This window comes from Indicator indicator, chromosome 30 (genome assembly GCF_027791375.1).
Source record: "Indicator indicator isolate 239-I01 chromosome 30, UM_Iind_1.1, whole genome shotgun sequence".
Classification (NCBI taxonomy): domain Eukaryota; kingdom Metazoa; phylum Chordata; class Aves; order Piciformes; family Indicatoridae; genus Indicator; species Indicator indicator.
This window is the reverse complement of record NC_072039.1, coordinates 6,431,804-6,443,121: the sequence shown is the minus strand read 5'-3', so window position 1 is coordinate 6,443,121 and position 11,318 is coordinate 6,431,804. Positions and strand designations below refer to the sequence as shown.

Here is an 11,318-nt window from a genome sequence, read left to right as displayed (position 1 = left end):
TGTGGAAGGAGCCAGGTGGCTTCTTCCCCTGGCACATGGTCAGGCTGCATTTCACCGGGAGCAAAGTGCTGCTCCTGCTGCCTGGCTTCCTGGAGGAAGTGCATGTGGCCTGCCCTGACTGTGATACGACTTTGGATCAGACCTCTGGGGTATCAAAGACATTTAACACACCTTGGTGTTCCATACTGCATGCTGCTGGGTAACAAGCTACTTTAGAAGTAATGAGAAGATAGATTGATAGCATTTGGAGGTATCCTCCTTCAGATCTTTGCTAATTCCTTTTTGGAGGCAGGCAAGATGACAAGGAATAACAAGCAGAAGAGCTTACTCTGCAAGAAGTGTTTCACAGTCCGTAAAACATTAGAAGTGGCCATCTCTGACAGCAGGTCCTGTCGATTCCTGTTTAACTTTACAGGAGTCCACATCTGCTACCCAGCTCTGGCATTTCCTGTTGGAGACACGAGATCCACGTCTAGCACTTAAAAGTGATTTTCAGGGGAACCCTCAGTGGTGTAACTCTTTCATCGCACTGCATTCCAGGATCCTTTGCATGAGAGATCAGATGATGAAAACTTTTGTGTAAGCCGAGTGTGGTATGGCATCAAAAGGGCCCTGAGGAAAAGGAGAGTAAATTGGCTTCTTTCTCGGGGCTCATCTGCACCATGCAGTCACCAGGAGAGGGACAAGCAGGGAGCAGGGATTATCCATCAAAAAGATGCTTCAGATCTAATTAAACTGGGAAAGCTGAGAGACCTTGGTCATCAAAATGTTCGTAAAGCAAAAGGGAGAAGAAATGTCAAGAGGGAATTTGGCTGTTTCAGAAGTGATCACCCTTACATAGCTTTAAGTCCTCAGTCTACAAATAAATTGCTCTGGATTTACACAGAGTAATTGAGCTCATTTCCCTTTTCAGCTGATAAAAGCCCAGTTGTCTGGAATCTCAGCAACCCAATTATAAAAGCAGCATGAGGCAGAAGACTGATGAGTCATCCACTCATTTGTTCAGCAGCCAGTAACAACAAAGCCTTCTCATTTCCTTGGACCAACCTAAAGGAGCTCTGCCTTCCAGATCCCTGGGTTAGCAAGGCTGTACATTAGGGATTAACCTACAAGTCTCCTCTTCCTCAGCTCTACCCTGCACTTGTGCTTGGTGAGAGCTGCAGCCCTGGCACTAGATAAGGTGATTGCTCAGGGGCTGTGGCTTTTGCCTTACAAAACTTTCTGTGGTGGTTCTAGCCACAGAGGAGTGAAGCTTCCTCCTGAAGACTGGCAGCAAATGGTTCCCCATGAACTGGAAAGAGAGAGCAGCTCAGTCCTTGCAGATTCCTCACAGAAGGAAAGAGGGATCACACCACAGCAGGGAAGTTAAAACTGCTAATATTGTTTGGCAGCACTTCACAAGATCAAATCAGCACTTGACTTTCCAGCAGAGCACTTCCAAGAAATCCCACTGGTGATGAAAGTTCCTAGGTAGACAAAAATATCTGAGGTCCAGGCTGCAGAGCAGCAACAGCAGAATACAGGCTTGAAAGAGGAGATCTGGGAATGCTGTTAGGGAATGTCCTGTTCTGGCCATCAGTGAGCACCTAAATCAGGCAAGAAACAGGGACTCAGCTTAGTGTCTTCCTCAGTAATTTTCTTTTCCCATAGCAACAAACTCCCTTGAAGTCCAGCCCATCAGCAGGGACATATTTTATGTCCAGGAAAAAATAACAAGTGATGGGAACCTGGCAGATATCTGTGCTATGATAGTCTTACCCTGTGGCTGAGGCAGGAAACAGCCTTGCAAACTGGTTGGAGCATGTAGAAAAATGGAGTTTCCTGAGTGGCTTGTGCAAAGCAAAGGTTAATGGCATTAACTTCCCTCAGCACTGCTAGGTGTGGAGGCTGAAAGCTACTAACCAGGACTCCCCAGATGGAAAACAACAAGAGCCAACGTTTAAGTGGAATTTAATACAGATAAGTCACTTTTACCTCCTGCAGGGGACCTGTATTGCTAATTTAATGCCAGGTTCCTTTCACAATCCCTGTTATTTGGGACCATATTTCTCAGAGCAGGATAAGAACAGACACACCAGAGGACCATCCTTAGTCTTTTAAGTGAAGATTGCTGACTGTAGGCACCCACCAGTGCTGGATGTAACCCAGAGTGTCTAGAAAAGAGGGGGGCCAGTGCTGGCTGCTGGTAACAGCTGTGCCCACTGCAGCAATTTGGTGAAGCTTTCATACACAGTCCTGAGAGTTTCTGCAGTCCCTGGCTGCTTTCTTCACTGCACAGGAAACCTTGGCAAATCTCTCAGTCATCTTGATGAAAGGTTAGACTTGCCCTCCTGGAACATGGTTCTGTTTCTTGCACTTGCTTGAAAAAGGGAGAGTTTAAAAGATCCGGAAGCAATTGTCTGAAGTGAAAAACGAGGTTCTTTAAGCCTAATTTACCTACACTTCGAAAAGAGAAATAAGAGTACATCAAGTTAGTTAGCCCAGGATATGGTTCTTGTTGCATCACTTGGAGCACAGGGGACTTCCTGCAGTGCAGATGAACAACATGAGGGGAATTACCAGCTCTAAAATGCATCCTCCTTCTCCTCTGAGCCCAAAGGAGACCTGGCTGCTGCTTTAGCTTTCTGCAGTGTTTACTGCCTCTGAGCTTCTGCAGTGGTGATGATCCTGCTTGCAGGGCTTCCAGGAGGTGACTTGGCTGCTAGCTGCTGGGTGGGTATCCAGTAGATGGCATCCGTGTCCAACGCTTGTGCTGGACCTTCACCATCCTGAGGGCTTCTCTTTTGCTTTATTCATCTCAGGATCCGTTCCTTCATTAATTCCTCGTTTTAATTTGAATGTTTCGTGGCCTCTGGGCAATTGATTTTACAATTGCAAGGTATTCACTGATTTAGTGCACTATTGTTACCCCTTCCCAAGAATCAAGATCTCTTACTCAGCGGCATCGTAGGTGACTGTTTATAGAAGGATCATCAGAAAACAGAATCATTAACAAAATTATGAAAGAAATCCTTGAGATATGTTCCTCTCAGCAGTGGAAAATATGTGTGGTATAGGCTGGGAGTCTGAGAAATCAGGGCACACCACATTTCTATAATCTTTCTCCTTGGGAAAAACAGGTTTTGTGGGAGTCAACAGGAGTGCTGAGTAAGTTCAGGCAGCATTCCCTGCCAGCCTGGCTTTCCAGCCCAGATATCTGGCAAGCGGAGGCAGTGGGTTTGGGTGTTACAATCATTCTCCAACAATGGAAGCGTTGCAAAATATGTAACAGTGCATATTAAAGAGGGATTAGGAGTGGGGGGAACCACACTGAGTAGGAAGAGAGGAGCAGCCTTTGAGCAGAGCCTCAGGCACTGTTGCAGAAAGGTGTTTTCTGGAGCAGGGTTAAGGCCATGATACAGGCGTTGTTTGCCTGACAAACCTACCCACAGATACACTCCCCAGCTTCCACACATCTGTGCAGACTCTGCCATGCCCTGGACTCCCAAGAGCAGCCTTCAGCCCTCACAACTGTGCTAAATATAAACTGAGTTGTCCTCTGCCAGTGGAAATGCAGGGGATGATGAGTTGTGCCCCCTAACCCTGCTGGCACTGAGGACAACCAAGTGGAACCCAAACAGCTGTGAAGTTTGGAGTCAGAGGTTAAAAGACCCAATGGAAAAGGAACTTCTGCTCAATCTCTATCATGTTCTTAATCTGTTCTTCTCAGGTTTCTAAGGCTTGAATTACACCCTGGACTAGACTGGTGTTTATTAATTAATTCCCTTTGGGGTTGCTCAGAGCCATATTTAACAACATTCTCATTCTGGGTTTGTGGGTCCAGTGTTGCCATAAGGATGACAGGCTGGAACCAATGTGGAGGCTCTATCCCATGGTCTGTCCAATCCAGCCTTGACAGTGCCTGATCTAAGCACCTCACACCAGAGACCAGAGGGCTGGATCCTTTGCCATGGAGAGTTATGGAGCATCTGCCTCATGGAAGAGATTCATCCCAGTCTGAGTCACGAGTGGCACTTTACATTCTGGAACATGAGGTTTACGTCCCTCCTAAACGTAATGGAAAGGCAGATAACACAACCCACAGAACTCTAGACCTCAGTAATTAGACACCCACAAGATAATTACAGTCTGTATAAAAAGAAAAGTGTAAAAAGCCATTGCGAAAGCAATTCTTACTGGTTTAAAAATGCCACCTTCCAGTGCCTCTGGCCAAGTAGCACCTTGCTTTTCTAGTCTCTCTTCCTTCAGCAGATGTCAAAGCCCATTGCAAAACAGGACACTGCCCTTGCCCTCATTTAAACCACATCAAACTGATGAACCTTAGCTCACCTTGCTGCCCATCACACAGGCCTGACACAAATCTGGGACAGAATCTTTCCCAGGTCCCACTTGATGTTGTGTCTTGCATCACGACAAGCCCACCACAGACCACCTGTGGTCTAACAGTCTCTTCCCTTACTCTCATTTCTAGAAAACTGCCCCTGAACTCCATACTTTCATTCTTTACATCCTCATTTATTCTAAACACCTCCTTACTCTCCTGAACTATCATTGCAACACGGTGACCAGAAGGAGCACAGAACTCACCACACTCTCCTGCCTTTGGGTCACATCTTGGCAGGAGCTCAAAAGCCTTCTCCAAGCCCATTCCTTTGCCTCTGTCTCTGTTTCAACTCAGCTTAACACCAAACCACAAAGATCACTTTACTCTTAAGAAGACCATTTTGATTGAAGTCTGTACTGGACCAGTTTGTGCTGGATCATAAGCCAACAAATAAGTCAAATGGACAAGGACAGGACATAGAACTTCCAAAAATGGTGGAAGAAGCTAAATTTATTTCTTAAAGTTTCTTAAATTGAGTGTGAAGGTAAAAAGTGAGTTGAAGGCTGGGCAGTAATTTCTAAACTAGACGTTTTCTAGAAGACAGGCTGAGCACTGTCTCTTCAAGGGACTTTTGTACACTGCTGGTCTTTTTAAGGGGAAGTGCCTTCCTGTTATTTTAAGGGTAAAGCAATGAACACTTTCTGTGTTCATGTTCATTTCATACTAAGAAACACTCAGAGGTGATCCACATTTACATCAGCCCTACAAATAAACAGTGCTGCAGCTCCTGTGGTCTCTCAGGAGCCAGCCCTCACTGCCCACCTCTGCATTGCTGAGCTGGGCCACTGTGTATACAGGCAGAGAAACACCGAGGACGTGTCCCAGGCTCCTCCTGCTCATTAAATGCACTTTATGGCTCTGCTGAGCCAAGTCCTGATTAGTGACATGTCCTGTGCCTGCAGGGACACTGACAGCAGTGAGAACACAATCTGGAGGCTGCCAGGAGCCCATCATTTGAACCACGTTCAGCATCATCCTGCTAAAGTATAAAGAGGCAAATCCAGCTGTGCCCCCTGCAGACACACAGCCCATGCCCTCAGCTGTCCCAGCACTGGGGGGACACTCCCTCTGCCTCACAGAGTGCCCAGAGCTGAGCTAACCACAGGAGCACCCTGGGGGTACACACCAGTGAGCAGGACAGTCTTTGCTCTCTCCAGTGCCAACAAGAAGTTCAAAGTCTGAATCAGGGCATTTTCTCATTTTCCAGTCAAAGGAGAACATAGTGAAGAGATTTTAGCAGGAAGGGACTACTGCTCCTCTGGGACAACCTAGAATAAACTTCTTACAGCTTGAGACAGTATCATAAACACCCAGAAAGCTGAGAGGTAAAAGTGTTCTTTTGGCTGCAGGTCTTGATAGCTGATGCAGGAACTCCCATTAGTTACTCATTGCCTCAGCAAGTCTCATAAAAGAGCCAGCAGAGCCCAGCAAATACTTTTCTTCAGTGTTCTGGGAGCTCAGAAATACAGGAATTGAACGAGGCCTTGAACCCGTTTTATGGACTCACTTCTTACTAAGCTACCATAAAATATTAAAATTCAGACCTTATAAATAAAGAAGGCAAAGAGCTGTGCATTTCTTAGCAGAAGCAGCCTCTCCAGAGACTCTTCCCAAGGTAAGTCCTGTGCCCTACAACCCCGAGACAGGTTCCCCTGACAGACAGGTGACTGGGGACAAAGAACTCATGCAGCAGAGATTAGAAATGTAAAATCCCTTTGGCTCTGCTCTGAAGTGGAAAAGTCCCTGACACGAATCACCTCAGTTTATTCCCTAGTGACCCTGGCCCTGTCTGCCAGGGCAAGCAATTAACCCCCTGCAAGCCCCAAGCAGAGGCAGCGACGCTGTGACCCTCTTCCCAACAGACACCAGCTGGTCTCCTCCGAGATGGTGCAGAGAAGCAGCCTTGCAGTCCCCTACCAAGTGCCTGTCCTTGCTGTTTGCTTTTTGGCAGGTGTAGCCACAGGTAAGCAATGGAAAAAATCCATTGTGGCTTTGTCCAAGCCCCATCCTGCTGATGTGAAACTGTCCAGGGTTGGGCAGTGCCCTGGGTGATTGTGCCACACCAGCATCCCAGCTTTCAGATCTTTGGGAGATCATCCCCAGAGGATTGTCTGCAGACTGGTCTCTGAGTTTAAGAGTAGTAGAGCAGAGGGATGGGGAAGTTTCAGCATTTTCCAGCGTTACTGCAGCAGCTGCACAGGGATGACAAGGTCACCATTTTCAAACCTGCTCTAAGCAATGAAAAGTGTGATAGCTTTGGCCACCTGGGAAGAGCAGGGAAGAGACAGGGAGCTTTGGACTTGTTTATATTCACAGGACTTCATTGCCTTTATATTCTGAGCTGTACTTTTAGTTCATGAATCTATGACACAGGCCACAGGAGCGAGAGCTTCCACCCATTACAAATGTTTATTTCTCATACTGGTTGGTTGTTTACTTTGACCTGAAGTTTGAGTGTTACACAAAGTGCAACTCCAGCAGCAGCAGCCAGACTCAGACTGGCCGGGATACCGCTGTGGAGCTAATTAACTAATTGATATTCTCAAGCACATTCAGTTCCAGCCAAAAACAGGGTATCAAACAGTGGGCACAAAACCAGAGGGCACAGGTATGCTGCAGTGGTGACTGGCAGCAAGAGGGTGAGCAAGACTGGCAGGATGAGGATGATCTTTTGCTCCGTGTGTTACATGGTCACTGCTGGGTTTCAGACCTTTTTCCTTGGGCAAGCTTTGCCATTCTTGCAGTCTGTTGCAAGCCTGACTTTTATTTTAAATAACTGAAGGAAGCATTGTGATGGAAACAACCTTTTGCCTCAAAAACTGAAGTCCCACCTGAAAATAACTCTCAGACTGGAGCCTGGAACTCTCAGTTTGTCCTCCAAGGCCAAGAACCTTGAGGAGCTAGCAGGGAAGTTTTTGTGGGAAGGCTACAACTTGGGATGCTTAGGGCCTTTGTTCTCCTTCTTTTGCAGGTTTGGAACTGTCTGTAAATAACCACGCTGCCGACTTTGCCCTGTCTACATTTCTTGCCCCTGCTGTCTCCCTCTCCTGTCTAGTACAGAACAGCAGCCAGGCTGAGGAGCTGCTCTGGTACCGAGGAGATGGGCAGGTGGATCTCAGAGACGGGAATAAAGTGAACATCAGCAACATCTGCATATCCCCAGTCACTGAGTCCGACAACGGAGTCACCTTCTCGTGCAGGCTGGCACGGGACAAGTCTGTCCAGGTGTCGGTGGTCCTGAATGTCCTCTGTGAGTTGCAGTGGTGGATATCAGTGCAGAGTGGCTGGGGTGGGATGAACTCATGGGCTGAGCACTTCAGTGTCTGGGCATTAGTTGAAGGCAGGGTGTTTTGCACCCGTTTCCACTGTCTTCAGCAAGAAAAAAATGTGTTTAGGAGGAGATAGCTCACGTGATAAGACACTCCCTTTGCAGTGGTGCTTATGGCCTCATCTCATGCCTCTTTTATAGGAGTGGGTGGGTCCTTAATAAGAAGATGTTGTGGATATGTCCTTGCCTCCACCTAGATTCCGTGCCAAGGATACAAGTCAGGGCAGAGGAGTTATGGGAGTGACTGCCACTGATTGCCCTGCTAATTCCTGGGGATCAGGAAAGGCTGCACAACTGGGATGAGTTACACCACTGAACAAGGGCTGAGTTGTGTTAAAGAGTGAGCAGCATTACTAATGACCTCTTGAACTGCATTGCTGTGAACAGTTGCTCCCCATCTGGGTGGAGAAGAGTCCTTCCAAATTGAAGAAAACAAAGATGTTACCATGAGCTGCAATACCAAAGCCAACCCTCAAGTCCAAGGAGCTTGGTATAAGGACAACACCACCCTGATCCTGCAGCAGGATCGGTACCAGCTGTACCAGACCAGCGAGGTCACTGAGCTCACTATCCAGAACGTACAGAAGTCTGACAATGGGACCTACACCTGTATGGTGGAATCTTCTATGGGAAACAGGAGAAAGGATTTCCACCTGATAGTGGAAGGTAACAAAGCTGCTGCCAAATGATAAGCTTTACAAATAGCTCTCCATTCTCTTCTACAATGATAGCAACCCATTTGTATTAGGAAGTGTACGTGGAGTGTGGTATGCTACCCACCTTAACTTCTGAGGGCACAATAACAGCACAGAGCTCTCCTTGCACCTGTGCCTAGGACCACAGCACCAGGAAGAGCCTTTCCTGCTCTATCTGTTATTCAAATGCATTTGGCAAATGTGGCCTCACTCATCTCCCTGCCTCACTTCCCACACTGGCAGGGCACATTGAAGTGTGGTTTAAAGCACCTTAGTTCTCACCTGAAGCCTCTTACTCCAACTATAGTACTCTGTCTAGTGCCAAAAGAGCTGCTTAAGGCAGGAGAAGTTGTCCTCCAGAATAGACTGCAGCTCTATGCACAACAGGGAGGCAGAAGCCTTGCTGGGGTTGGACACTCAGGTCTCAGACAGGTGATGCTGTACCCATTGGGCACCCATTTGCCATCCACTGCCCAGACCCCTCTCATTTCTGCACTCTTAGAACAGAGGCGAAAGCAATGTTACCTGTGTCAGTGATGCTCCCTTATTTCCATGCATAAGAGTTGCCTTGGGGATCGCCTTCAGGGACCAACGTTTCAATTCTTCCTCCAGTTCACTAAAATACAGGCTTGGCTCCCTTCTCTCCAGGGGACTAACACACAGAGGCAGCCTGCAGACAGCAGAGAGAGCACAGTTAAATCAGCAGTGACAAGCCATGGGGAAAAGAAATATGTCCTTCCACAGTCCTGTGAAACATTCTCTTTTATATGACTGTACTCATCTCTCACACCCTCAATCTCCTCTCTCTGAACAGACAAAAGGCCTGCTTTTCCCACGGAGGCTGTTATTGCTGCTGCTGTGGTGGTTACACTCACAATACTCTTTGCAGTTGTGGCTCGAAGAGATAAAATTTTTAAGGTATGGAAAGCTTTTTGCTGCAGTGCTCTGGGCTATCTTTACCTTTTCTACCTACTTTGCAATGTTGCTTGCCTCCGTTACAGAACTTCTACAAACTACCTCTTGCTTTAGAATTACACTAAATACATCAAATATTAGATATTCTAAGGTGAAGGCATTACCCACTTGCAAGAGATGTAAAAAAAAAAAAAATACCCCTATGGCTAGGGAATACCAAAGATAGTAAGATTTTTTTTTTCTTCATTTTCAGTGCTTCAAAAGGTCAAGTGAAACAGCTCTGTAAGTAATTTGCTTATTCATGCAGCTTCCAAACTAACCTCTGTCTTTAAGCCTTGGCAGAAATGGGAAACAAAACAGTACTTAGCATGCCCAACCCCACCAGACTGAGTTACCAAGCTCTGATTCTGGCTGTCATGAGGCTGCACCTTGGCCCCACCATGGAGAGGTGTCCATGGGAGTAGAGCTTGACCCCTGCCCTGGCCCTGGCTATCCCAGGGTCCTGGCTATGCCTGCATGGAGGCATCAGGGAACAAACCAAGGGTGTATCCCCAGCCTGCTGAAAGCTTTCTGGGGCTGAATGCAGCCTAGGTGAATTCAAATCACATTTTATTTAATCTACTAGGTGATTTTTCATTTCTTTCCATTTTGCTGCAGGTAAAGACCACAAGGTTCCTGTGCACAGTCAGAAAACATTGTTTCTAAACTAAGCCCTTGAGTGAGATGCTGAGATAAAGCACTGAAACAAGAATTTTGGGTCAAGTTGATGCAGTCTTTTCAAAATACAAATGGTTCTTCGTGTCTGTTCAGTCTGACTTACTGCTTAGAGCACTCCTGGGCTGGGGGGGAGCTGCCTGGGCTGTTGCCAGATCTCACCCTCTACACTTATGCCTACAAGGCATGCACGTGCAGTCAGACATGTGGGCACTGGACTGATCCACAGAGGAATCCATACTGGGTTGCCACAGATTGTAATGTTGATGACTGCAAATTAAGTGTGGTGTGGAGCTGGCAGCTGCTTTCTTGGCCTTGTTCTACAGCGCCATTCCACAGGGTGTTAGGGGTGGTAGCCACCCAACTTGCTGACCTTTCCCAGTAATCCTGTAGACTTCTCAGCTTCTGCTAGCCAGAGTCAAAGCTGCCTGGCACTTTGCACTACCATTGCACCTCCCATCTCCCTTAGCTAAGAACAGACCTCAGGGCAACATGAATGCTCCAGCACCATGATGGCAGGAAGACCTCTCTCCATCCCTCCTCCCAACAAATACGCCACTCAAGCATTTTTCTCAAGGTCCTGGCAAGCTTTTAAGGCCTCATCATGTTTTAGAATGGTATGTTAGTAATACCATCAATAAACACAATGTGCTGTAAATCAATTTGAGTCTGTGATGGACAAATACTGTTCTTGAAGGAGCAGGGCTGTTACTCAACAGGAAGCCTCTGCAGCACCACCCACAGTGTCTCCTTGGCCAGCATTTGTCAGTGCTCAGGACGAGCCATCACCATTCACTGCCACTGCCAGCTCATGCTCCCAGGCACCCAGCCTTGACACTGCCTGCTGCCAAGGCCCATTTCAAACCCTCCTGTTAGGTGCAGAGAGGGGGTGACACTGCAAGCAGTGGGATGGGGAGCCTCCAGTGGAGCCTCCTTTGCCCAGGGCTGGAGCAGCTCTGAGGGAGCATGAATCATGGAGTCATAGATCGGTTTGGGTGGGAAGGAGCCTTTAACAGCCACGTAGTCCAACCCCCTGCAGTCAGCAGGGCCATCTTCTACTAGAGCAGGCTGCTAAGAGCCCTGGACAACCTGACCTGGAGTGTTTCCCAGGGATGGGGCATCTACCATCTCTCAGGGCAACTTGGGCCAGTGTTTCATCACCCTCAGCATAAAAAATGTCTCCCTGACATCAAGTCTGAATCTCCTCTCTAAACTAAGACCATCACCCTTTGTCCTGTCACAACAGGCCCTGCTAAAAATATTTTCCCATCTTTCTTGCCAG

At 47.4% G+C, this 11,318-nt stretch overlaps 1 protein-coding gene across 1 annotated transcript; it reads left to right on the top strand.

Annotated features, from left to right (window-relative positions):
• Positions 1–6,268: 6,268 nt before the first annotated feature.
• TMIGD1 (transmembrane and immunoglobulin domain containing 1) lies at positions 6,269–9,608 on the top strand. The gene is made up of 5 exons (XM_054394437.1): positions 6,269–6,347; positions 7,356–7,634; positions 8,100–8,378; positions 9,222–9,325; positions 9,576–9,608. Exons 1-5 carry the CDS (start codon positions 6,269–6,271, stop codon positions 9,606–9,608), a joined length of 774 nt encoding a protein of 257 aa, XP_054250412.1.
• Positions 9,609–11,318: the final 1,710 nt, after the last annotated feature.